The sequence below is a fragment of the Phocoena phocoena genome, chromosome 17 (genome assembly GCF_963924675.1).
Source record: "Phocoena phocoena chromosome 17, mPhoPho1.1, whole genome shotgun sequence".
Lineage (NCBI taxonomy): Eukaryota > Metazoa > Chordata > Mammalia > Artiodactyla > Phocoenidae > Phocoena > Phocoena phocoena.
The window spans coordinates 80,025,556-80,050,530 of NC_089235.1; the positions used below are offsets into that span (position 1 = coordinate 80,025,556).

At 66.0% G+C, this 24,975-nt stretch overlaps 4 protein-coding genes across 7 annotated transcripts in view; 2 read left to right on the forward strand and 2 right to left on the reverse strand.

Moving 5' to 3' along the window:
* The window catches only part of ZNF623 (zinc finger protein 623), a 281,848-nt gene that overhangs the window by 215,703 nt on the left and 41,170 nt on the right, over positions 1 to 24,975 (forward strand).
* NAPRT (nicotinate phosphoribosyltransferase) lies at positions 1,787 to 5,048 on the reverse strand. Its single transcript, XM_065895314.1, has 13 exons — positions 4,823 to 5,048; positions 4,603 to 4,730; positions 4,440 to 4,522; positions 4,074 to 4,204; positions 3,852 to 3,967; positions 3,396 to 3,592; positions 3,179 to 3,319; positions 2,801 to 2,885; positions 2,632 to 2,712; positions 2,433 to 2,535; positions 2,193 to 2,347; positions 1,984 to 2,091; positions 1,787 to 1,897 (listed from the first exon to the last, which is right to left on the reverse strand). The coding sequence occupies exons 1-13, from the start codon at positions 5,046 to 5,048 to the stop codon at positions 1,811 to 1,813; spliced, it is 1,641 nt and encodes a 546-aa protein (XP_065751386.1). The 3' UTR covers positions 1,787 to 1,810.
* Positions 6,303 to 20,955, reverse strand: EEF1D (eukaryotic translation elongation factor 1 delta). 4 transcript variants are annotated; one of them, XM_065895290.1, is made up of 10 exons: positions 20,675 to 20,955; positions 16,975 to 16,989; positions 13,453 to 14,534; positions 11,480 to 11,600; positions 11,010 to 11,081; positions 7,412 to 7,511; positions 7,233 to 7,333; positions 6,860 to 7,078; positions 6,523 to 6,717; positions 6,303 to 6,398 (listed from the first exon to the last, which is right to left on the reverse strand). In XM_065895290.1, exons 3-10 carry the CDS (start codon positions 14,532 to 14,534, stop codon positions 6,360 to 6,362), a joined length of 1,929 nt encoding a protein of 642 aa, XP_065751362.1. In that variant the 5' UTR covers positions 16,975 to 16,989; positions 20,675 to 20,955; the 3' UTR covers positions 6,303 to 6,359. The 4 variants fall into 4 exon arrangements, with proteins under 4 accessions (XP_065751362.1, XP_065751363.1, XP_065751364.1 ...); XM_065895291.1 differs by lacking the exons at positions 16,975 to 16,989; positions 20,675 to 20,955 and adding an exon at positions 16,326 to 16,349; XM_065895292.1 differs by lacking the exons at positions 13,453 to 14,534; positions 16,975 to 16,989.
* Positions 21,205 to 23,133, forward strand: TIGD5 (tigger transposable element derived 5). Its single transcript, XM_065895295.1, has one exon. It carries the CDS (start codon positions 21,205 to 21,207, stop codon positions 23,131 to 23,133), a length of 1,929 nt encoding a protein of 642 aa, XP_065751367.1.

Below are 24,975 nucleotides of genomic sequence, written 5' to 3' on the forward strand. Positions count from 1 at the left end.
GAGCTGCTCAGCCGGGCTCAGCCTGCAGCACCTGGCACTGGTCCTCCCAGAAGCCGTGCCCAGGCCTCACCTAGAAGCAGGCCCCAGGCAGGCGGGCCCAGGGACAGGCGTGGCAGCGTGTGGGGGCGGGAGGTCGGGGAGCCACACGGGGGTGTCCCCAGGTGTGGTGCCCACGGGGGCTTTTGAAGGGTCTTCCCGCCCAGACTGTTGCTGGTGAGTGGCCAGCCTAGGCTCTGCCCACCAGGACCTGGGAAAAGGGCAAGGTCCCTGGGAGACAGTGGATCTGCAAGGGGAGGGGGGGAAGGGTCCCTGACCCTGACTTCCGACCCGTCTGGGCAGGGAATCCTGGGCAGGCGTAGACAGCCCTGAGGAGGCCCCAGCAGGTTTTAGAAGTCTGGGCCCAGCCCTGAGCTGAGGCCTCGCCTGATTCAGCCCTAAAGAAGCAGTCAGGTCCAGGCTGCGCTTGCGGCCGGGGGCTGGGCTCTCCTCTCTGCATCCTGACCCGGCCGGACATCCCGGGCATGGGGGTGATTCGGAGCAGCCCTGGGGGGGAGCCGGAAGCAAGAGGAGCTGCCCTGTGCCTCCCAGGTGCCCTTGCAGGTGACTGACATCACTGGATGGATCACGGTGTGGGGGGGAGTGTCTGGGTCCTGGCACTGAGGAAGTGCAAAGCTCAGAAGCGGTGACCTGTGGGTACCTGGGGCCTGGTGCGTGTCCTGAAGTGTGTGTGGCGGCGGCGGGCGGAGTCTGTGTCTCTCTCCAAGCCTCCTGCTCCCCAGGGCTGGCCTGACCGGGCCTCTGCCCCAAATCCCCGCTGTCACCCTCACCCAGCAGCGCAACGGCCACTGCCCAGCCTGGTCCAGGGGAGCCAGAAGAGCTGGTCTGGCCAAATACCTGGGCAGGCAGAAGTGCTCCGGGAAGCACCCTGGACAGTCGGCATTCCCCCTCGTCCTGGCCTGCCTGTGTCCCCCCCCCAGGTGGGAGAAGCCCAGGCCCCGCCCTCTATCCGGCAGGGCCTCAAACCTCTCTCCTGAGTGGCTCCTCCACAGCCAAAGCCGGTGGAGACCTGACGAGCCTGCTCACACAGAGGCAGGGCCAGCCCGGGACCCTGGCCAGGTGCCCAGAGCTGAGCCAGTCCCTGCTCCCTCACCCTCACCAGCTCTAGTGCAGGCAGGCCCCGAGCCCTCCTCTCCTTTCCCAGGACTGCAGGGGCAGGAGCTGGGTCCCCAAGGCCCAGGCCTAGTCCGGGCCGTGACAGATGCCAGGGCCGACGGGGAGCCAGATGGGTGGAGCCCAGGGGTACAGGGTCCCACAGAGCTGGCAGCAGCAGTGGCAGGGGACACCCAGGCCTCTCCTTGGCTGGGGAAGCTTGAGGTGTCCCACCGAGCCTGCCCCGCCCGGGGGGAATCCCGGAGCCCCTCCATCTGGCACTTCATCCCCAGCCCACCTCGAGTCTCTAGCATGGAGAGGTCTTCCAGTAACCAACCCCCCCAGCTCCTAGTTGGGCACCAAAGCCCCCTCCCTTTCCCCACAGCCCTGCCCTGTCCTGCCCCGGATCTGCTCCTACAGTCCAGCTCCCCAGGCCTCAGATACCGACCCGCACCCCACTGGCCTTAGCCAACCTCAGGCCTCAGCACGGGGCTGCCTACCTGCCCTGGCTGGGCTGGGGTCTTCCCTGGGAGGATGAACCCTCATGCTGATTCCTGACTCCAGCCCACCCTGGGAAGCCCTGGGGGTCCAGTGAGTGGCAGGCTGGGTGAAGAAATGACACATGACAAGCTGTGGAGATAGTGAGTGACTCATGTTAATTTCAGGCAGCTCCCAGCAGGGGACTCTCAGAGGGCACCTCTGCACTCAGTCTGCCCACCAGGGCCCGGAGCTTCTCAGACAGCGCCACCTGCAGGGAGGAGAGGGGGGGACGATGGGTGGCCGTGGGGGGAGAGAGGGCACAGGGCGGGTTGACGATGTGGGCCCTACACCCACCTGGTACAGTGCAGGCTGCTCGAGCCGCCTGTGGGCAGGACTCAGACGGCTCAGGGACTGCTGGGTGAAGGCTCTAGATTCGGCCAGAGATGGGAGGGGCTCACACAGCTGGGGGGAAGAGGGAGGAAGGGGCTGGCTCGAGGTCAGGTGTCGAGCTTGATCTGAGTTGAAGGCGCAGGCTAAGGGGGTGGGTGGCTAGGGGCGGTCACCTGTCCCTGCTGGACCCAGAGTCGCAGCAGCGGCTCCACGTGCACCGGCCTCACGGTACAGGACTCCTGGGTCCCTCGAGGCCAGACTCTGAGCTCCTGGCCAGCCTGGGGAGGTGGCTCCTCTGCTAACTGCAGCACGTCGAACAGCAGAGCCCCTGCGTGGGTGCGCGTGTGAGGGCGCCGAGCATGCACGGGGCCTGGGGCCTCGAGCTCAACTGCAGAGGGTGGGCGGGGCCTCACCGTCGGAGCCCAGGAGCCGGAAGGCAGCCTTGCTTCCAGGCAACGTCTGCTTCTCGGGGTCCTCGGTCAGCTTCATCCGCGGCTGGCCTCCCACGGACACCAGCTACAGGGACAGGGTGCTGAGCTATCTGGACCCTTCTCCCCGGACCCATGGTCCATCCCCAGCCCATCCCCACTGGGCCCCGGACTCTGTCTCCACCTTGTAGACACAGCCCAGGGAAGGCTGGCGAGGGCAGGTGACCACGCTAGTACCGATGCCGATGACGTCCACCTCACTGCCCTGCGGGGGAGGGGGAAATGAGCTCGGCCAGCATCTGCAGGCCCAGGGCCCCCTGAGCCACCCTCTGGGCCGCCCCTGCCCCGCCTACCTTCTGGGACAGCCTGGCCAGCTCCTGCTCATCAATGTTGTTGCTGACAGCAATGGGGATGGACTCCAGCCAGGGCACCCGGAACCTGTGACGGGGGCAGCCCTTAGACGCTCCTGACTCACCCGGCCCCCTCCCAACCCAGTCATGCCGTCTCCCCGCCACCTGATAGTCTGCCCTCAGCCACACTGGCTCTGTGGGCCCCTGAGCGAGCCCACCCCAGCTTCCTTGCCAAGGCTGCAGTACCTCTACTGAGGTAGCAGCATATCAGAGAGCCTCACGGTGGGAGAGGCACGGGCCCTCCCTCCCTCTGTCCCATCCCAATATTCCTTAACTGGAGGGGATCTCTCAGAAGGCAAAGCCCCTCCCAGGGGGACTCACTGGGCCGCCACTGTTCGGAAGACGCCACGCGTCTCCTGGGCCTGCTGAAGCAGGTCGCCACTGTCCAGCCTCACTCCCACTGCCTGGTAGCCCAGCTCCTCCAGTGCCAGGGCTACAGCCAGGAAGTTGGGGAGACCGCTCCTGCAGGTGGGGACATGGGGGTAGGGGGTCTGCTGCTGCTCTGCTGAGCCCACCCTGGGGGATGCCCGGGCCTCACCTCTGCACACTGTAGGTGTCCAGCAGGCCCTGGAAAGCCCGGGGAAAGGCCAGGGCATAGGCCACAAAGGCCGCCCGCTCACCCCGGTGTGGCTCCCGCACCCCCAGCCCCAGGTGGCCACACACACGCTCCAGCCACGTCTCCACGCGGGCGGCCAGGTCCACCCTGGGGCCATGACCAGCCGCTGGAGCCAACATCTATGGAGAAGGGTTGGTGAAGGTTGGAGGACCCAGAGCGCAGGGTGGGGACTGGTTCAACCCCAGCAGAGAGTCTGAGCCACCTGCCTGCCAGCTCCCCAGTGCCGCACTGAGACCACCTGCCCGGCGTGGCTTGGGTGGGCCAGGCGTGGTATCTGCCTGTGCACAGAGGAGGGACTGGCCTCTCCTGCTCCCCGGGAAGGGCTCGGCTTGGGGGGTCTGCCCTCTGGAGTCCAGCTGGGGGGACAAGGGTACTGACCGGGTCAGGGGGCACCTCGGTGCCTGAAAAGGAGGTGATGAAGGAGTGCGCCAGGGTCCCGGCCACCGGCACGCCCCGCAGCTGTCCTGCGAGCATGTTGCTACTGCCATCGAAGCCTGGGGTCAGGGCATCAGGCAAAGTTGGGGGACTTCAGGCACTGAAGGGGGTCTCAGGGCTGGCCTCCTCCTCCCCCAAACCAGGCCTCCGTCTCCTGGCCCTCACCGCCCAGGTAGCTGTAGGTGGAGGCGGTGAGACCCCCGTCGGGGCCCTGAGCCCGCCGAAGCCCCAGCTCCAGCAGCCGCTTCTCCGGTCCTGCGATCAGGCGAAGCCGCGCGGCGTTCGTGGCGATGAGGCTGCGGGAGCAAGGGGGCAGGGGACCCGCAGTGACGGCCGGGAAGCCACCCAGAGCGCTGCCTCTCCCGAGGACCCGAGCAGCGGGAGCCGGAGGCCCCTGCCAGGACCCCGGCTCAGCGCTCCGCCCCCAGGGGCCACGCCCCACGGGTCCGGGCCCGGAAGTCAGCAGGCTTCCGGCCTCGGGCGGGAGGCGGGTGTCCCGCCCCAGGCACCACCTGGCGCCCCGGGCCCCACCTGGCGTAGCTGACCAGGCAGAGGAGCGGCGTCTCCAGCAGCTGCACCACCAGGAGCGGCCCAGACACCTGCAGCAGCGGCACCTGCGGGGCGGGCTGTCAGCTCGGCGCCACCCGGCCCTGCTCTGGCCCCCACCCCCGTGCCCCGCTCCCCCGGCACTCACGCTGGGGAAGGCGAGGGAGCCCTCGGGCAGGGCCCGCACCGTCACCCCGGAGCAGTCGAGAGCACGAAGATGCTGGAAGAACGCGGGGTCTGTGTCTGGTGGCAGCACCGACGCCAGGAACTGCACGTCTGGGGGCGACAGAGGCCGTGGTGGCGAGGGCTCGCCGGGGCGGCCGGGCCCGGGGGCTGCCGGGGGTTGCGGGGGGCGGGGGGGCGGCTACCTGCGTCCGTCAGGCGGAAGGCGCGCACGAAACGCACGCAGTCGCGCAGCCCCGCGGCCAGGGCGAAGGCTCCGCCGAACGGGCAGCGGCGGAAGAAGAGCTCGAACTCGGCCGCCTCCTGCGCCCGGCCGGCGCGCCAGTAGCCCAGCGCCATGGTGGCCTGGTACAGGTCGGTGAGCAGCGGCCGCGCCGCCGCGCGCCCCTCGGGGTCCTGCTCCGCCGCCATCGGACTCTGGCCGCTGCCCTGGCGCCCCGGACTCTGGCCGCCCCGCCCGCGTGACGCCGCGCTGGCCAGGGCCCGCCCCGCCAGCGGGTTGGGACACCGTGGAGCCACCGCCTTTCCTGGCAACCAGAACCGTCAGGGCGGGCCGCTGGCCTCCGGACGCTCTCTGAGCGGTCCCAGGAGCCGGACCGTGGTTGGAGGTGGGGACTTGTGCTCTCGCTGGTCAGCTCAGCTCCCCCTGGCCCCTTGGAGCATGGTCTGTCCTGCCCCAGGCCGCGCGGCCAAGTTCGGGGAGCGCGGGGAGAGGGTGGAAGAGGGCAATTCGAACTCCACGTCCAGCTGGACTCCATCCTCGCCCGCCCAGAAGCCACCCCAGGCCTGGGCAGGGCAGCTCGCGGCCGGCACCACACCAGGGCAAGGCCCACGCGACGCTGTTCGGGTAGCAGGGTGGTGCCGACAGAACGAGGGGGCCGGTCATCCACCGCCAGCCGGCACCGAAGGCTCTCGGGTCTTACACGCTAAACCCCACGACTCTGGGGGCCCTTTGAGGCCACCAACTCTGACCAGAGTAACCACAACCCACTCTTTCTCACCAGCCACGGTGGGTCCAGGGCAAGAACCACTAGTGACACGAGTCCTGCCCAGACTGGGGAGGGGGGTGGGGGCCCAGGGAGGACAGTGGGCACAATTCCACAGGGCAGTGTGTCATGGGATCTGTCAAGGGCCCAGGTCTCCAGCAGGCAGCAGGGGCCTCGGGGCTAAGGGAAGAAGTCCAGCCTCCTTCCTAGAAACGGTCGGCTACCCGGCAGGGTTTTGAACAGGTCAGCCCCGATGGGGCACGTGACTGTAGTCACAACAGCAGGGCCAGGACGGCCGCTGGGGCCTCTTCCCTGGATAGTTCCGGACTGGCACTTCTGTACCCATGGGGACGGCTCAGCGAAAGGAAGCAGAATGGAGATGGTGGAAGACTGGGATGTCTCCCACAGTGAGGGAAACAATGTACACTGTCAGAGGTAGACCTGGACGTCCCACTTGCAACTGAGACGTGAGTGAGTCGGGAACAGGAGGGGCAGAGGGGTGGGTCACACGGCCACAGGAGGGCTGTGGAGAGACCCAGAATGGGGAGAAGGGCAGTGGCCACTGGTGCAGGAGCAGTGCGTGAGATGCCCGCCCAGTGTGAGGCTGGGGGCCTGGCAGAGTGCGGCTCACTGAATGCGCCCACCAGCAGGGCCCAAACCAGGACAGGAGCCAGAGGGCTGGAATCTCAGTCTTTATTGGCTGCAAGGCTTCACACGCTCAGGCCAGTGCCGGGGCTCAGATCTTGTTGAAAGCAGCAATGTCAACGCTCTGCACCTGTGGAGAGGGAGGCTGGTGGTCACACGGGGCCCTGTTTCCCAAAGGCCCAAGCACCCATGTGCCTGGCCAGAGGCTCATTTGGACACCCCAGGCCCCTACCCTGTGTGGGCCCCTCACTCACGTGCTCCTCGAACTTGGTGATCTCCTCTTCCAGGAGGTCCGTGCCCACCTTGTCGTCCTCCACCACACACTGGATCTGTAGCTTGTGGATGCCGTAGCCCACGGGCACCAGCTTGGAGCCCCCCCAGGTCAGCCCATCCAGCTGGATGGAGCGCACGCAGGCCTCCAGCTGGGCCATGTCCGTCTCGTCATCCCACTAGGGAGGAGAGGGGAGGAGGGCTGGGTCAGAGCCCGCTCCCGCCGTCAACACAGTCTGAGTCTACTCCTGCCCTGCCCGGCGCTGATCCCTCCAGGACCACAGGGCACCGCGAGGGGAGGGTCAGAGGCGAGCCACTCACAGGCTTGACGTCCAGGAGGATGGAGGACTTGGCCACCAGGGCAGGCTTTGCGGCCTTCTTCTCGGCGTATCGCCGCAGTCTCTCCTCCCGCAGCCGGGCCGCCTCCCGGTCCTCCTCCTCGTCGCTGCCGAACAGGTCAATGTTGTCGTCCTCATCGTCCTCTGTGGCGGTGGCCACCTTCCCGGCGGGGGGCTCCACTTGGCGCATGGGAGACACGTGCTGCCACACAGGAGGGGAGACGGGGGCCCGTGCAGCCAGGACGCCAGGCCTCCAGCCCTCCACCCCTGCCTGGGCCACAGCCCACATGGGGGCAGCCCGCGGCCTCCCGCTCCTCAGCGCCAGGTGTGGGTCCCTGGCGGGGAAGGGCCCTCACCTGGGTCTGCGGAGCTGTGGCCCGGTGGGCGGGCGAGCTCTTCTCTAGTGCGCTCAGCCGGGCCTCCAGCTGGGAGACAGCCTGCTGCAGACCCTGCACCACTGCGGGGGCAAAGCGGATGCCGGTCAGGCAGCAAGTGCTGGGGTGGGGCCCCCCGCCCGTCAGGCCCAGGGCCTCACCCCCTCGCAGGCTCTGGTTCTCCACTTCCAGGCTGGCAATCCGGATGACCAGCTCACTGTTGTCTCCGCCGGGCCCGCTGGAGGCCCCGGGGCCTGAGCTCTGCAAGGCAGGGGGAGAGGAAGGGCTCATACCCTAGCCTGCTCCTTGGGGTCCCCCCCATTCACAGCCATTCTGAAGCAGAGCCCTAAGCTGGATGAGAAGCCCATCAAGCCCCACGGGGTCCGCCGGCCATGCTCCACCCAGGCGAGGAGAGAGGAAGCCCTGCAAGCCTGAGGCCACAGTGGCATCCCCAGCCCGGCACGTGACAGGAAGCAGGAGCCCAGGGTGGCCCTAACGTGGAGGCGGCGCAGAGCTGAGCCGTGGCTGCCGCTGCCTGGTGGGTGGGAGGAAGCAAAGGACTCAGCTCCAGGGGCAGCCAGACCCAGCAGCTCGGGAGCACCGGGCAACACAGCCTTGAGCTGGACACAGGAGGGGACAGCACTGGGGGCAGCCACCCCCACACACCCGCCTGCCTTTGAAAGCTCTGGGTGACCCAGGGACCCTGGCCTGGCCACCAGCCTCCTCTGGCTCCTCCCTGACCGGGAGCCCCCATCATCTGACCCAGGCGGCACTGCCCAGGGAGCTCAGGCCCGAGTTACACCCAGGAGCCTGCACGCAGGCCGTTCAGCACCCCTGTCCCCCACTGCAGTGGCTCCAAGGGTGGGGCTCAGTGCACCTTGCCCTTGCCAGAGGGCTGCTGGCCCCCTCCGATGTCCAGTCAAGATAAAGGCCTGGGGCCCACCCACCAAGCAGCCACAGGGAAGCCATAGGGGTGGCCTCCTCCCCTGGTCTGCACACCGCCAGGGCACTACCAAGGTGAAGGTCTCCAGACAGGACAGGCTGACACGTGCCTGGCTCCCTGCCCTGGGACCGATGGGCAGTGCTAAGCTGGCAGCGTCTCCTAGACCCACCAGCTCCCACTACACAGACTCCCAGCAAAGCTGGCCAGGTGGCACTGCGTGGCTGCAGGAGCACTGACCGGCCCCCAGGACCAGGGTGGGCTCTGCTCACGCCACCGCTCTCCTCAGACCAACCCAAGTGTCCACCCCAACCTCCTACTCTGGCTCGTAAATGGCAGCCCCTTCCACCCACAGCTGACCACCCCTGCCGAGTCTCAGCCACCGCCACCTGGCACGTGACCCCCTCTCCAAGCTACTTCCCACGGCTCAGCTCCCAGGACCATTCCCACTAAGAAGGTCCAACGGCTTCCGTAGCACAGGGACGAAATCCTGGACCAGCTGTTCCCCACGAAGCCCCGCCAGCCCCCGCCAACCTGCACCCTCAGGCCCCACCCCCTCTCAGCAGCTGCCCCGAGGCCGTCTCTCCCGGTTGATCTGTGCCCGCTAAGCAAATGAACCAGGTCCCGGTGCCTCAAGGCAGGCTGGAACCTCAAGCCTTTGCCCTGCTGTGCCTGCTGCCCGGCCCCGGGGACCTCCCGACACAGGCCCGGCACCACCACCAAGTGAGGACCAACTGTGTATGGGTCCCGAGGCTGCAGGCTCCGGGAGGGCAAGGCCCCACCTGCTGCAAGGCCACGACAAAGTGGCAGGGGAGAGACCAGGCTGTTGGGGGCCATGGGGTCACCACCGCTCGGCCCAGAAAGCACCAGGCCACTCCACGGTGTCTAGGCCCTGGGCCCACCCTGCCCACCCGGACTGAGAAGGAAGCCAGGGCGCTCAGTGAGGCAGGCCCAGGCCACCCAGGCCAGTCTGAGCTCCCAACAGCAGGCCGCAGGCAGCCACCTGGTGGCCTCGGGGGCGGTGCCATACCAAGGTTCCGAATCCAGAAGCCTCCATCCCGGCCTCCAGCCCTGTGCCTGGCGCCACGCGCAGTCCCCGGGAACCTCTGGAATCCCAGTGTCTGCTGAGCCCCACTACCCAAGCCCAAGCATGGGGCTGGGCCATAGCACCCTTCCCGGGGCCGCCAGCAGCCGAAGGACGTTCCTTTGAAGTTCACGTGGAAGCCCCTGCCGCCAGGGCCTCAAAGTGGGAGATTATTTGAAAATGGGGTCTTCACACTGGTCATCAGTCACAATGACATTATTAGGCTGGTCCTAACCCAATGACCGGTGTCCGCGTGTGAAAAAATTTGGACACAGAAGGAAAACACAGGAAGAAAACAGCCGTCTACCAAAGAAACCGACCCCACCCACACCCTGATCCTGGACTTCAAACCTCCTGATCACCAAAAGATAAATTTCTGTTGTTTCGGTCGCCTGGCCTGTGCTGTGTCATTATTACAGCAGCCTAAGCAGACCCGTCCCCAAGCCCTAACAGCTGCCCAGGTGAATTCCCTGAAGACCGGGACCCCGAAGCTGACCCCAACAGCCAGGGCCCTGAGGCCTGGTGGGGGAAGAGTTCTAACAGCCTAAGAATCTCCAGGGCCGCAGCCTTCCGAGCACTGGAGCCCGACATGCCTGGCCCGAGTGCGAAGACCTTGCACCACCTCAATCCCGTGGCTGCCTGGCCCGAACTTGCTCAGGCAAGCAGAGGGTGGCAGTTGGGATTTGGGGTTAATGGGCAGAAGGCAAGGCAGGAGCATGTGGGGGCCAAGTATAAAGCAGGGCCTGCTGGGCAGACAGTGGTGGCAACGCTTCCTGGGGGACACCCACCCAGGGCCGCCCAGCTGATGGCCAGGAGCCAGTATATCCGAGCCAGCTGTGGCAGGCAGGAAGTTCCCAAATATGTCCCCAACCCTGTAAAAAGATGACCTCACGTGGCCAAAGGGACTTTGCAGATGTGACGAGGTTGAGGGTCTGGACGTGGGGAGGTTACCCTGGATGACCCAGGTGGGCCCAGTGTCATCGCAAAGGTCCACATAAGAGAGAAGCAGGAGAGAGAAAGAAACGTGACAGAAATAGATGTCAAAGCTCGTGACGCTGCTGGCTAGAAGCCACAGGCCGAGGAATGTGGGCAGCTTTCTGAAAGGCAGAAAAAGCGAGAAAATGGATTCTCTCCTGGAGTCTCCAGAAGGAACACAGCTCTGCTGACACTTGGCCCTCGAGGCTGGGACACCACTCTGTAGCCCAGACAATCCTCTGAGAAGGAAGGTGGAGCAGCAGGGCTGCCACTCCGAGGGACACACTCCCCGGCCAGGCCAGGGACACACTGGACATGACCGTTTCCCTCTCCTGATCTCACGTGGGACCTTGAGCCCGAGCTGGGCTGCAGGGCCCCTCCTGGGCCTCAAATTCAAGATGGTGGTGACTCTATGACTTGGGACTCGGCACACCCTGTGAACCCATCTCTCCGAGGAGGGCCACACCTAAGAGGGAAGGGAGGAAGCACAGCACGCGCCAGCCCCTCACACTCTCGGAGCAGGGAGCGAGCAGGAAGGAAAAGGCCTCAGGCCTGGTCCACAGGAGCAGCCGTGGCAAGGCGGGGAGTCCCGGGTGACCGCCAGCAAGCCCAGCAAGGACGCGAGAGGAAGGATGTCTCCTCTGGCAGTGTGGGAACACAGCGCTGCACGCCGCACCCTGACTTTGCTCCAAGGGGCGACATCATCAGCAGCACCGGGGGAAGCGCCGGGCACACCGTCTGCCACGAGGGCGGTACTCACCCCGGCCAGGGACTTCTGGATGTTTTCTCTGGCTCTCGCGATGTCACGGAGGATCACGCTGGCGCCGTTCTCCTGCAGATGGTGCAGGAAGAACAATGCTTTCATTTAAAAAAAAAAAATTAAAAAGGCAGCCTCCTGTGGAGAGAGCAGGAAAGCCCTGCACAAAACAAAAGCTCACGGGCCTGAGGACGGAAGAGGATGGAGTCCTGTGGCCCTGACGACGGGGCCTGAGGCGCACGTGGCCCGCAAGCCCAGCCGGGCCACGTGTCGCAGGTCCTGATGGGCACCTAGAGACGCTGGGAGCGCCCTGCCCACATGGGACACAAGAGCAGCTCCAGCTCCTCGGGAGCCAGCCAGCCGCCCTCCGAAGACCCAACCCCAGCACCTGCAGCAGGGCCACCTGGGCCCAACGTGCGTGTCCCGCTGTGCTGGCACAGACACCCCGAGACCCCACGCGCAGCAGCCCCTACCTGGCGTGAGGAGCCGGCCACGGGCCCGTTCATCTGCTCGTAGAATTTCCTTTCTGCGTCGTCATATTTGAACTTGTCAAACCAGATCTTCTCGTGCACTAGAAAGTTTGTGGCCATTTTCCTGTTGAGAGGGGAGGAGAGACTAAGACAGCCTGGCCGGGAGGAGGGGGCACCTCCTCGCAGACCCCAGGGCTGGCTTGCGCAAGCGCCCCTTCCAACAGCCAGGACCCCGAGGGTACAGGGCAGGCCGTCCCGGTCCTTGGGTAACAAGGGCTCCAGGGCCCAGGGCAGAGCACCAGAGGTTCTCAGCATGGACCACAGCGAGCCTGCAAGCCCCTCCCCCACACCACGTGGGCTTCCTTCAGTGCTAAGGCGGGTGGTCCCCAGGCCAGTCCCCAAGACCAGTGGCTCTCAAAGCATGGCCAGGAACCCCTGGGGGTCCCCAAGGTCCTCCCCTTTCCAATCACACAACTGTTCAAGGCTGGATCTGTCGGACAATATACACCAACGGATAACGCACAAGCAGGTGTAAGAATCCAGCTGCCTCCTATTAAGCCAGACACAAGACTTGCAAAAATGTAAAACAAGGCCACTTAGTTCACTGACCTTTTTTGTTACAGAAAAGTTATTTCTTGCATAAACGTCATTAACGTGTAATAAGCTTGTTATTATTTTTCAACAAATAAGTGCTTCTGCATTTAATTACTAATGTAGGAAAAACTAATAAAACAAAAGCTCTCTTAGCATCACGAGACCAGCAAGCCTGAGAACTGCTGCTCTAGACCAGGGCCTGGCAAACGCCGGCCTGTGAGCCAGGTCCCGCCACTGTCCGCTTTTGCAAATCGCTGTATTGGCACGTCTGCAGCCTGCTGCTTTCCCACCACTCGGCAAGGCGGGGGAGCTGCCACGGACCTGGGCCCAGAGCCCGAATTCTCACAGACGACAAAGTCTGCTGACTCAGAGCCGCCCTGTCCCTCACCAAGTGCGACAGAAAAGGACCCAACCTCACCAGTTCTCTTTGCTGTGGATCCCAGGCCATCACTGGACCTCACCAAGTGCACCCCCGTGACAAGGGAGGTGGAGCCCTATGACTCTCCTCCACCCCAGCTCCAAGAGGCATCACTGAACAGTTTCAGTTCCACGCCACCCCGCACGCACACGTACTGCCTGATGGGGAACGCCCCCCTGCCCCTCGCACCAAGGCCAGGATCCCATCAAAGCAGCACATCCAACCCCACCGAGGAGCCGAGGGGCTCCTGCCGGGAGTCTGGGGTCCAGGGAGGCCCCTCCACACCCCCTCTGGCCCGGCCTGTGGCCCAGGGCCTCTCCCCACTGGGGGGCCCCCAGTCTGCCCTGAGTCCAACAGTCTCTGCCCTCCTGCCTGAGCCCAGTGGGCTAAGGGATCCCTTCCATGGCCAGGCTCTGGCCTCCAGCGACCAGTTGGCGCTGCATAAACCGCTCTGGGGGCCAGACCCCTGGGTCCACAGGCTGAAGGCAAGTTGGCCTCATCCAGTGGGTGTCTTCCAGACTCAGGCCACTGGACCGGCCGTGTGCTAGAGCACCTGAGACGCCCACCTCACCTCAGGTGGTTCTGGACAAGGAGATGGGGGAGACAGCAGGATGGGTCGGCAAGCGGCCCAGTGGGGCTTGGGGGCCGGGAGCCTTCATCGCTCCCCTGTCCCATGAGTCAGGGGAGAAGCTGGAAGTTGCCTGGCCAAAGGGGAAACCCTGAGCAAGACAGATTCAGGCCCACGTGGACCCCTTCCCTCCACCAACTTGGTGGGGGTGACCCCAGAGGCTGCAATGCCCCAGGGGCAGATAGCTATCCCTGCCCGACCCGAGCCAGATTCCAACTCAGCCGGTCCAGGAGTCTTGGGAGGAGTCCCGCCAGGGTGGGGGCAGGGAAGGGAGCACGCCGGCCACCCAGCCCGGCCCGGGGAAGCCCAGGCACCCGCCCGGCACGTTTTCCCTACTTGGGTCTCAGGCTGGACATGGAAGGGCCAGACCGGGCGCTGGGTCGGTGAACCAGGGATGGAGCTTCAAGGCGCCAGGCCATGCGCAGGGCCTCGGCGGCGTGGTGGCGGCACTCCGCGCGGTCGTAGGCCGGCTTGCTGAGCCAGGGGGCCTCGGCATCCTTGTGCAGGAAGTACCGGTAGGGCAGGGCAGAGGAGGCCTCCCCGTCCCCCCGCCGCGGCCCGAGCCGCCGGCTTCCCATGGCGCTGCGGCCCCGCCGGTCTCTGCGGCCGCGCCGGGCGCCCTCAGCCTGACCAGCTCGCTCCTGCAAGCGCACCTTCCCAGAGGGGTGGCCGTCAAACAGGGCCTCGTAGAAGACCCTCTCGGCCGCGTCGTAGCGGGGCTTCTCCAGCCACACCTCCCGCACCAGCGCCTGCAGGCTGCCCAGTGGGGGCTGGCCGTTGGCTGGCGGGCTGGGCTGGCGGATGAGGTGCAGGTCGGAGGCAGCCGCCCACTGGCCCGTGTCGGGAGCCCCCTGCCCGCCGCTCCCCTCCGCAGCCAGCAGCAAGGCCTGAGACCACTCCACGAACGCCCGCTCAGCCTGGTCAAAGGAAGACTTGTTGACCCAGACACCCCAGGTCACGTGGTGGCAGGCCACCTGGCTTCCGAGGGCGCAGAGGGCCCCAGGGGCCAGGGCGGGAGGCCGGGCTGCCTGGGCGGCCGCATCTGCCAGCCTCTGGTGGTATGAGCTCTCCGCCTGGTCGAAAAGTGGCTTGTCCAGCCAGACGTGGTCGGCTGAGAGGCCCACGAGGGCCAGGTCCCCCTGGCTGAGCCAGCCCCTCGGGGAGCGCTTCCTCGGCTTCTGCAACGGCTTCTTCCCATTGTGGCTCTTCCCGGGCTCGCTGCTGCCGTTGCCGTCGGGGGTGCCCGCCTCCTCGGCCTCATCCTCCCGGCCCGGCCCGTTCACTGCCAGTGCCTCGGCCGGGAGCTGCTGGGCGGCGGCTCTCATGGCCTCGTGTTCGTAGAAGCGCCGCTCGGCTTCCCCGTACTTCTGCTTGTCTTCCCAGACCGTCTCCAGGGCACAGGAGGCCTTCCCGCTCATCTTCCATGCAGCGTTAAAAAGCAAGCACAAAGGGCAGTTGCAACACCGCGGGCCGTGGGCAGACGGCACCCCCGCCCCTCCCTGCTCGGCCGCCCGGATGGGGTGCCCAGGGGCAGCATGCACGGGGAGCTGGGGAAGCAGTAAACACGCACGAGCACGTAATGCGTGGTGTGTTTGCACGTGTGTATCCTCCTAACCGCAAAACTTGCCTTTTCTCATCCAACATGCACCCAGGCTCTCCAAGGGGGCCCAGGGAACACTTTCCAAACCTCTTTGGCTACAGAAACCTCTTCGGTGAACCCCAAGAACAGCGGCCAAATAAACACAGGACGCGCTCAGCTAATTCAACTTTTACGTCAACAGCAAATGAGTTTTAGAACAAGTGTGTCCCGTGAAACATTAGGGACTCACTTATTCTGAAAAGTTAGCCGCTGTTCATCCGAAACTTTAACTGGACGTCCTGTGTTTTTGCTAAGCCTGGCCACCTCCCTGAGGCACTCGGGCTTCTGTTTTATAGAAATGCACTTGGTGGTCTCAGAGGACGGCCCCGCTCCTGGCACATTCTGCCTGATCTGATCCCCCACCTGCACGGCCACACCGCCATCCTGAGCAGTGCATGTTCCAAGGGAAGCTAGAAGATCTTAGCCAAGGGGCACCTGGGAACAGAGGGTGGAGCACCCACCCCTGCGAGGCCACATCAGGGGAGATGCCAGGGAGTGAGTGTCTAAAAGGGAAGGAAGCCAGTGGCTCTGGCAGTTAAGAATCAGGTTCCTTGGTCAGCGGCCGATGCCTCCGGACCAGGAGACAATCAACTCACACCGGTGGGTGCACCTAAACTAAAGGAACCATGTGGGAACCTCTGAGTCCTGTCCTAGGACGCGAGATCCTCCCTGCACTCCAGCACCTTTTGGTGTAAGGGGCTCCGCACACCTGCCGCTGTGGCTACTGGATAAGCCTCTGTCCAGGGGCCTGAGCTCAGAGCAGCCCTCGTCACCTGCTGCCCCCGTGCGAGACTGAGGGCTGCTGGGCCACGGGGTGTGCGCAAACAGCCACGAGGCGATGGCCTCGGCCCTGCCGCTGGCACAGGGCGCCCCATTCTGCTCCCGGGCATGGTGCCCCGTAAAGGCTAGCCCCATTGCTGGGCAGCCCAGAATGCTACAGCAGACCCTATTCAGCAGAACCAAGGGGCCTGGGCCACCGCAGCCTCCGGCTAGAAGCAGCTCAAGCCCAGAAAGCCCTGGAGGCCAGTCTGCTCTTAGGGTGCACCTAGGGGTCCCCGAGCTCACACCTGGCTGGCCTGTTCTAGAGGACGGCCTTGACTAGCACAGGGACTCCTCCTCTGAGACCCTACTCTGGACCCTGTGCCCGCCCAGAAGCAGAAGCACCAGGCCGACTGCCTGGGGCTACGCAGCTTGCTCTCAGGATGGCCCCCGTGTCTCCTGCTGCTGCGAGGTCACCTGGTGAAGCCTAAGCGAGGGCAGACCTGCTGGGCCCTCACCCCAGGGAGGAGGCCCCCCGAGGGGGCAGACTTTCACCCCGGGACAGCAAAGCCTTCCTGCCACTCACCGCAGGGTCTACAGCCCCCCGACCAAAACCAAAACCCAATTCCAATCACCCCGGGACGTGTGGGCCAAGTCCCGACCGACCTGGGACTTCAGGGAGACTCCCCTTTGTGCTCTGAGGGGCTCGCAGGGGTCTCTCACAGCACCCGATGCAGGGGCGGAGGCCCAGGCTCAGAGAGGTCTCTGGCCACCCCCTCGAGCCTCCCTCCCCGGGGCCAGCAGCACTTACCAAGGCCAGGCTGACTGCAGAGGCAGTGCTGGGGGGCGGGAGCCCATGCCCAGGAGGCGGGGCACTGTGACATCACTCACTGTAACCGAGGGCTGCAGGCCTACCAGGCTGGGCTTGTCTGCCCTCTGACCTCTCTGGCAGACCCTCACCAAAGGAGCGCAGCGCGGGTCAGGGCTGGTCTGGCCCCTTCAGCCCTGCCCACCAGGCTGACCCCCCAGTGCGGAAGCCCTACGTGAACCTAGTGGCCTAAACGCTGTCCTCGGCTCCTGACATCAAACCAGGCTCTGCTCAGAGCTCTAAGGGTCACAGTTCGGGGGAGGGGAGGCCCCTTCTCAAGATGCCCGTGAGCAAGGGACAGGGCCTGAGACCAGGGGCTGGCTGGGGCGGCGGCACCCTGCCCTGCCCAGAGGTGTGGAAGGTGCACGCCAGTCCTGACCTGCTCACGGGGTGCCCACCCTACTGCCGAGGCAGGAACTGGCTCAGCCCAGGAAGGTGCTGAGGCCACACCCAACAGGTCCAGACAAGGAAACCGAGGCCGGCAGCCTGGCCCCAGAGGTGTCAGGACTCGCCAGGCATGGTGAGGGCTGGGCTGGGGGTCCCCTGGCTCGGGTGAAGGGGACACAGGAGCCTGGGACGGGCGAGTACTTACTTTCACTTTGATCTCCTAGGACAGCATGAAGAGAAAGCAGCAGAGTTAGAGGCAGTCAGACAGGGCGGCCCGAGCAGGCTGGGGGGCCTTCTCAGAAGCTGCTCGGTGAGGCGGCGTGGAGGCGAGCTTGCTGGGGAACAAAGGCGAGCACCGGAGCCAAGACCCACCACCAAAATCCCAGGGGGCAGCTGCTGCTCCTTCATCACTCGAAATGCGCAGATGCTGGGGTTCCTGTTAGCCGGAGCCAGGCAGCCCTGGGAGGCCCCATCTGAGCTCCTCGCTGAGCTGAGCCAACCTGGGGAGGTGAGCCAGCACCTCGAGTGCCCCGCTGCCCACGTGGATCAGTGCTGGGTGGGCTCTCCCCATCCCCGCACCGCCACTGGGTCCAGACCGCTGGACCAGGTGTAGGACGACAAGGACCTGGCTGAAGGTCTTGGCAGCCACCCAGCCCCAGTGCCCACGCCGGACAGGCCTCTCCCTCAGCAGGGCCACTATGGGGGCGAGAGGCCAGGTGGGCAGGGTGTGCCGTCCCCGCAGGCCAGCACCGAAGGGTGCACAAGAGGACAGACGGGGTGCCCGGCCCTGAATCCACAAGAGGCGGCACCAAGGGGCTGAGGACCCAGTCAGCCCTGCCACCTAGGCCCCTGGCCTCCCCTGTCTACCCCACACCGCAGCCAGCGCGCCAGCATCAAGTCACCCCAGGACAGGGTGCACGAGGTGTCCTGCGGGGCAAACAGAGAGGCTAGCAGGCAGGAGACAGGCGTGCACGGAGGTCCCAGGCAGGCTCTCCGCAGACACCCACCATAGGGGCTTCGTGTGGCAAGGCTCTGGCGGGAGGAGGACTCCCTAGAGACACCACACAGGAGCGCTGTCACCTGGGGAGACGACCACAGACAGCTGAGGGCTGCCTGGTAAAGCCAGTGCCAGGATGGGGCCAAGAGCACCCCCAGGGCTGCTGGAGGATGAGGCCCCAGGACAGCCGGCACAGCCCCCGACGTCAGAGGCAGGGGCCCACCTCTCCCAGTAGAAGAACCACTCTGAGTCTGAACACTTTCCCGCGAGGATGCCACCAGGGAAGCACAGAACTCTCGGCTAGGGGCCGGGCGTCCTATAGGAGCAGTCGGGCCTCCACCGCCCCCCCCCACCCCCCGCAACACTGGAGCACACAGGGAGCAGAACCAGGACGCAGAGGAAGCGGTCCCACCCTGTACTCCTCACCTGCAGGGCCAAGAGCAAGCCGCCTGACACTAAGGACCAGCCCTGGGGCATAAAGCATGTCAAGACCACTCCCATAAGAGGGGGCACTGAGGCGTGGGAGGCCCTGGAGGGATCACGGCCCACCCAGCCACCAGGATCTGGGGCGAAGGCAGCGAGCAGCTCTTCCTCTGCAACTCCCCCAGCCCAGCGCCAGTGCGAATCAGCACTCCTGGCTGTGCTGAGGGACTCTGGGGGCTGCGGAGTCCTTCTCAGCCTCTGCCCAGCTGGGAGGGCAGTTCTTGCAGTGCCAGTACAGGGAACCTGGCAGCACTCCCTGACCAGGATACTCCTCGCTGGAGGATCCTGAAGGTGAGGACACGGCCCGGCAGAGCCGTGCCCACCAATCTGCCAAGAGGTCCCCGTGAGGCTGGGTGAATGGGGAAGGTTTCTGGGAGGGGTGAGGGTTGCCCCCTCCCCCAGCTCCATCCTCCACACCTCGTTCTCATCCTCCAAACAGTCTCAGGTAACCAGGTGCCCATGTGACCCCATCGCAGTCACACACAGGCAGGGGCTCCCAGGTCATCCACCCAGAGGTCTCAGCGCTCTGCCCCCCTTCCACAGGAAGTGGGAATCGGTGTGCGGTGTGGGGAGATGGGGCCCCCGGCTGGCGCGGCCTGGACCAGTGCTGCACAAGAGCCTCCACGCGTGCAGTGTCCAAGAGAAGGCGGCGAGCACTCAGCACGCTTCAGCCGATGAGAACAAGCCAGTAGTGGGGCAACTGGACGCGAGTGCTGCCCTCGGATTTCCTTTAGAGGCGAACTCCACAGCCCCCAATTCCTACTCAGAAGCTTCCCCACCTCTGACTCCTGGACAGTCCAGCCCCACTCAAAAATGCCAACCTGTCCTGCTGGCGTGGAGGGGGGCCCCTGCACCCCAAGACTCAGCACTCACACTGCGGCTGCCCAAGTCACCCCACCTGAGGCCCAGCCAGCCGCATGACGTTTGTGCTACAATGCCGTGGCCGTTGGTTCTATTTCTATCCCAGTCTGTGGTGCCCTGGTCTATCTGCCCTGACCGCCAGGTGCCTGTGCCCCCTTCCCTAGGGCGGCTCCAGCACTGCACGCGCCTCCTCAACCATTCTGAGTACACTTGACACCTCACACAGCTGGGAGACGGGAGTGGGGTAGACTGAGGCTCCGGGTCGGTGAGGTGAGAATCTGGGACTCCGCGTCTCATCCTGACGCCTGTCCTTCACACAAATCTCACACTGCCCCCCACTTCAAATTCACACGTGCCATCTTCAAATAGGGACACAGGGCCAGGGCTCATGCCAGCATTTCCTGCCTGCAGCCCTTGAAAAGCTGACACCAGAGCGCGGCGCACTGGGGACGTTCTTTGCGGCCGCCTATTTAGGATCACCTTCAAGAAACCTTCATTCACAAAAACACTGGTCAAGCGTGTTTGCCCCCCAGGCTCCTCTAGGGGAAGGCACAGCAGTGGCGCTCCAAGGTGAGGAGATGGAGAGCTGCAGGGCACCCCGGCACTGGCACAGGGCCCAGGCCTGACTGCCCCGCAGAGGTGGCACAGGGCACCTGCTCCTCGGAGTCTGTGTGCCAAGCTTTCTCAGGGAACCCCTACGTCTGGAGCTGAGCACGGCGGTGGGGCTCAACCCACTTATGGTTGAGGGCTTCCTAGGAGCTAGGGGTGTTCAGAGCTGCTTCTGAGGCAAGACCGGGTCCTTCCCCGACCCAGGCCAGGCCTACTCCCTCACCAGTTACTTGCCAGGGTCAATCTGCTCTCGCGACAGGCAGGGACCACCCCAAAGTCCAGCCACACAAACAGCTCTCTTGCTCCAGGGTGGCCCTTCACTCTGAAAACCCTGTCATGCTGGTCCCCGCCCCATGCCAACCCCCTGGCTCCAGGACAAGGCTTTCTCTTCTTCGTTCCACTGAAAGTGCCCACTTTTCAGGAAGATACCCTCCTCCCCTTCAGAGAGTGGCTTCGACATCGCCTCCTGCCCGGATCACCTTATCCAAATCCAGGCCCTCCATCCCTCTCAGAGAACGCTGTATTTCAGTCACCCAGCAATCACATCCTTATCCTTCCCCGAGTTCGTGAGCTCTCCAGGTTCCACGAAGACTGGGTCCGTGCCTGTCCCTCAAGCCCAGAACCGACAGGAAGTAGGTGCTCCACAAACGTCGATAAAGAAACGGGGGGACTACAGGCCCGGGTCACAGGTGGGCAGACATCCTTGTCACCCACCGGGGCGGAGACCAGCGCGGCCCCGACATTCCCGCAGCCGCCCTCCCGCCGGGGCAGCCGCAGGGGTCCGGCCGGCACGTGGCCCGCGGGCTCCGCCCCTCTGCGCGGCCGCTAGCCCGCACCCGGCCCCGCGCCCCGGAGCCGGCCTGCCGGCGGCTCTCCAACCAAGTCCCTGCCGGCGCAGCGCGGGCCGTCCCTTCCCCGGGCCCCAGGGCCTGGCGGCGCAACACTAGGTACTCACACGCCAGCCAAGGACGCGGCGACCAACGCTGAGGGCTCGGCGCCGCGCGACGGCAAAGAAAAGGGAGGGCCGCGCTGGCCGCGCACGGGAAGTGAAGCAGCGGGCTCTACCACGCGCCGGGACGCGGGGGACGCGGCCCGCGCGCACGGCCCGCTGCGCTGCCTGGGCCTTCCGCGCGACTTTCCCCGCGGGTGGACAGAAGACAGTGGGAGACCCCCGCGGGGCTCGCCCTTTCCCGGAGGAGCTGGAGCAACCCGCCGGGCACAGCGCCGCCGGCTCCCGCCCCCCTCCGCTGCAGCTCCGGTGGACTCGGCGGGCCCGGGCGGAGCACACCGGCCGGCACGTGCCGGGTGACGTGCAGCGCGGGGTGGGGCCGCGCGGGGCCAACGCGCCTGCGCGTGCCGAGCGGGCGAGACAAAGGGGAGGGCCCGGCCGGTCCCGCCCCCAGCGCCCGCCCCGCGCGGCCGGCCGGGCGGGCGTATGGCCCCGGTTCCCGCGCCCCCGCTGCCGCCGCAGCCGCAGCAGCAACCATGTACCCCGCGGGACTCCCGGCCGGCCCGGCCCCGCGCCGCGGCCGCCGCCCCCCGCCCGGGCGCCCCGCGCAGTCGCCGCGGCCCCCCGCGCCCGCCCCGGTCGCCGCCGCGCGGCCGCCGCCCCCCGCGCCCGGGCCGCGGCCCCGCGTGGCTGTGAAGATGGCCTTCCGCAAGGCCTACTCCATCAAGGACAAGCTGCAGGCCATCGAGCGCGTCAAGGGCGGCGAGCGGCAGGCCAGCGTGTGCCGCGACTTCGGCGTCCCCGGCGGCACGCTGCGCGGCTGGCTCAAGGACGAGCCCAAGCTGCGCTGGTTCCTGGAGCAGCTGGGCGGCGAGGTGGGCACGCAGCGCAAGAAGATGCGGCTAGCCAACGAGGAGGAGATCGACCGCGCCGTCTACTCGTGGTTCCTGGCGCTGCGCCAGCACGGCGTGCCGCTGTCGGGGCCGCTCATCCAAGCGCAGGCCGAGGCCTTCGCGCGCCAGATCTACGGGCCCGAGTGCACCTTCAAGGCCAGCCACGGCTGGTTCTGGCGCTGGCAGAAGCGCCACGGCATCTCCAGCCAGCGCATCTACGGCGAGGCCGAGCCCCCAGCCGCCGGCCCCGCGCCCGGCCTGCCGGTCAAGCAGGAGCCCGCGCAGCTCACCCGCACCGGCCCCCTGCCCGACCGCGCCCTGAATTCCCCTGCCCCCGCCGAGGGCGGCTACGGCGACGAGCAGATCTACAACGCCAACGTCACCGGCCTCTACTGGAAGCTGCTTCCGGAGCAGGCCGCGCCCCTGGGCGCGGGGGGCTGTGGCCGTCGCTGGCGGGGCGACCGGGTGACGGTGCTGCTGGCCGCCAACCTGACCGGCAGCCACAAGCTGAAGCCGCTGGTCATCGGTCAGTTGCCGGACCCACCCAGCCTGCGCCACCACAACCAGGACAAGTTCCCCGCCTCCTACCGCTACAGCCCCGACGCCTGGCTCAGCCGCCCGCTGCTGCGCGGCTGGTTCTTCGAGGAGTTCGTCCCGGGCGTCAGGCGCTACCTGCGCCGCAGCTGCCTGCAGCAGAAGGCTGTGCTGCTGGTCGCCCACCCGCCCTGCCCCAGCCCTGCGGCCAGGATGCCCACGCTGGAGGACAGCGAGGAGACCCCCAGGAGGTGCCGGCCTGAGCCCCTGGGCCCTCCGGAGGAGCTGCAGACCCCCGACGGGGCGGTGCGGGTGCTGTTCCTGTCCAAGGGCAGCAGCCGGGCGCACATCCCGGCCCCACTGGAGCAGGGGGTGGTGGCCGCCTTCAAGCAGCTGTACAAGCGGGAGCTGCTGCGGCTGGCCGTGTCCTGCGCCGGGGGGTCCCCGCTGGACTTCATGCGCAGCTTCATGCTCAAGGACATGCTCTACCTGGCCGGCCTCTCCTGGGACCTGGTGCAGGCAGGCAGCATCGAGCGCTGCTGGCTGCTGGGCTTGCGGGCTGCCTTTGAGCCCCGGCCGGCGGAGGAGTGCGCTGGGCAGCCGGCCGGCCAGGCCGAGGAGGCCGCGGAGCGCAGCACGGTGCTTAGCGACCTCACGCACCTGGCAGCCCTGGCCTGCAAGCGGCTGGCGCCCGAGGAGGTGGCCGAGTGGCTGCACCTGGACGATGACGGGGGGCTGCCCGACGGCTGCAGAGAGGACCCAGGCCCCAGCCGGCCTCCCGTGCTGGTCCCTGGGGCCCCTCCGCCCCCAGCCAGCCTGCCCTCTGTCGCGGCGGGAGGAGAGGAGGAGGAGGAGGCCGCCGTGCCCTCCGCTGGGGAGGCCGTGCGGGGCCTGGAGACAGCTCTGCGATGGCTGGAGAGCCGGGACCCCCGGGAGGTAGGGCCGCTGAAGCTGGTGCAGCTTCGCTCACTGATCAGCATGGCCCGGAGGCTGGGGGGCATCGGGCCCTCTCCTGCAGTCCCTGATGATGGGGTGTGACCAGGCCCGTCCGAGCAGCCCCCAGTGGCCTTTCTCCTGCGGCACTTGGAGGGGATACACACAGCCTCACCATCTCTCCTCCCCTCCCCTGGGGTGGTCTCCCCCCCACCCGCTCGGGGTTGCAGGGATCCCAGCCCAGCCTGGCTCAGAGGAGCTCTGTTGGTGAAAGGCCGTCCCCTCCACTGGTGCCCGCGTTTCACGTGGGGACAGAACAGAGGCCGTGGGCGCCTGCTTCCCCTCCCTGGGCAGGCGCGCACGTGGGGTCTGCGGTCTTAGCCAGGTGCCCTCTCGTGCAGGCCTGGCGCACACACCACAGCACTTATCAGAGAGCAGGTGGCTGTGCTCCCACCCTGGCCCCTGTGGGGCTGAGGCCTCCAGCCATGTTCCTGTCCACACCGCCCAGCACTGGTACCGGACGAGGGCCCTGCGCTCCCGTCCCTCCCGACCACAGCCATGCGGTCGGTCGTCTCAATGGGAAGCACACCACTCGTTTTGTTTTTAGCGCGTTAAGTCTGTCTTTAACAGATACGCTTCAGGGACCCGGGGTGGAGGGCTCTGTGGGCTGGAAGGGAGGATGGTGCCCGGCACGCAGGGCCTCCCAAGGTTCTGGGTGCAGCGAGGGCTGTAGGTTTCTGTTCTACTCGGATTTTTAACTTTCCTTAAGAAAACATTCTGAACAGCTCTCTTGTTCCGTGGGGTTGGCAAGCACTAGACCTGGGCCCTGGTGACAGACCAGTGGCCGGGCCAGCCACAGGCCACTTTGTCCAGCCCCAGAGCCCAGAGCCATCCCGTTTCCCCGGAGCAGCCCTGTGGCACTGACGGCCATGCCAGGACAACCCTCAGTGCCTTAGCTCCCCTCCAAGGCTCCCCTGCCCAGCCTGCCCTCAGGTTTCTCTCCCGCGCCTGGCACTGCCCAAGGCGTGGCTGAGGAACTGCTTCCCATGGCCCCATCAACTAGGCTCCTAGATGGCACAGTTTGTAAGGAGAAGGCAAGGGCTCTGTAACTGTCCAGCTCTAGATTCAGGGTCCTGCTGGTGGCCTGAGGCCGAGAGATACCCATCCAGGCCTCCCAGAGGCTGCCCTGCAGAGATACCCAGAGCTCTTGTGAGGGGCAGTGGGGCTGGATTTGAGGTGCTGCCTGCCTCAGCGCTCTGCCCTCATCCTCACCTGCCCCATCCTCCTGGTGGTCTGAGACTGCAGAGGCCACAGACAGGTGCTGTGTCTGTGGGACGGGAGGGCTGTGCACGGTGGTAGGACGGCTGGGCGCTCCCAGAGCAAGGACGTAAACTGTTCCTTGGAACCACCCCCCCCCCAAAAAAAAACCACACATGGATGTGTATGTCAAATCTGAAAGCTGAGGGACAGTATGTAGGATTTGGGAACCAGAGAAGAGAGGCTTGGCTAGCCAGGCCCAGGCAGCAGCCTCCAGCCGCAACTGCTGGGGCCCACCCGGCACCTCCACTTCCATCTGTGGCAAGCCTGCACACCTGCAGGAGCCTCTGGCGGCCTACGCCGGCCCTGGGTCTAACCAAGCAGCTGCTCGGGGCTTCAGGATGTCTTGCATGTTACACCACCTGCCTCTCCAGCTGGTGGCGACCCGGGGACCCAGACCGGGAGCTCCTGGTCACGATGGCCAGCCTGCTGGTCCTCTGCCCTGCCCGCCTATAGGGGCCTGTGGAGAGACAGACCTCAGAGCCCAGGTGGGCACTGGCGAGGGTGGCCTCTGGTAGCATCATCAGCCCTGCCCCTCTCGCCAAGCTTCCTGTCTCGGCCTTTAATCCTCTTGTACCCCAAGCTTCCTGTCTCGGCCTTTAATCCTCTTGTACCCCGGAGCCTGGGCAG

Bases quoted from the DNA above. Each gene is read 5' to 3' on its own strand.
- NAPRT (XM_065895314.1), bottom strand. From the start codon at position 5,048: ATGGCGGCGGAGCAGGACCCCGAGGGGCGCGCGGCGGCGCGGCCGCTG. The intron at 4,205-4,439 runs GTGGGGCCCGGG...TTGCTCCCGCAG, and splicing joins TGCCTGGTCAGCTACGCCAG to CCTCATCGCCACGAACGCCG. The intron at 1,898-1,983 runs GTGGGTGTAGGG...TCCTCCCTGCAG, and splicing joins AGCAGCCTGCACTGTACCAG to GTGGCGCTGTCTGAGAAGCT.
- EEF1D (XM_065895290.1), bottom strand. From the start codon at position 14,534: ATGAGCGGGAAGGCCTCCTGTGCCCTGGAGACGGTCTGGGAAGACAAG. The intron at 7,079-7,232 runs GTGAGGGCCCTT...CCTGTGTGGCAG, and splicing joins CCACAGCTCCGCAGACCCAG to CACGTGTCTCCCATGCGCCA. The intron at 6,399-6,522 runs GTGAGTGAGGGG...CCCTCTCCACAG, and splicing joins TCACCAAGTTCGAGGAGCAC to GTGCAGAGCGTTGACATTGC.
- TIGD5 (XM_065895295.1), top strand. From the start codon at position 21,205: ATGTACCCCGCGGGACTCCCGGCCGGCCCGGCCCCGCGCCGCGGCCGC.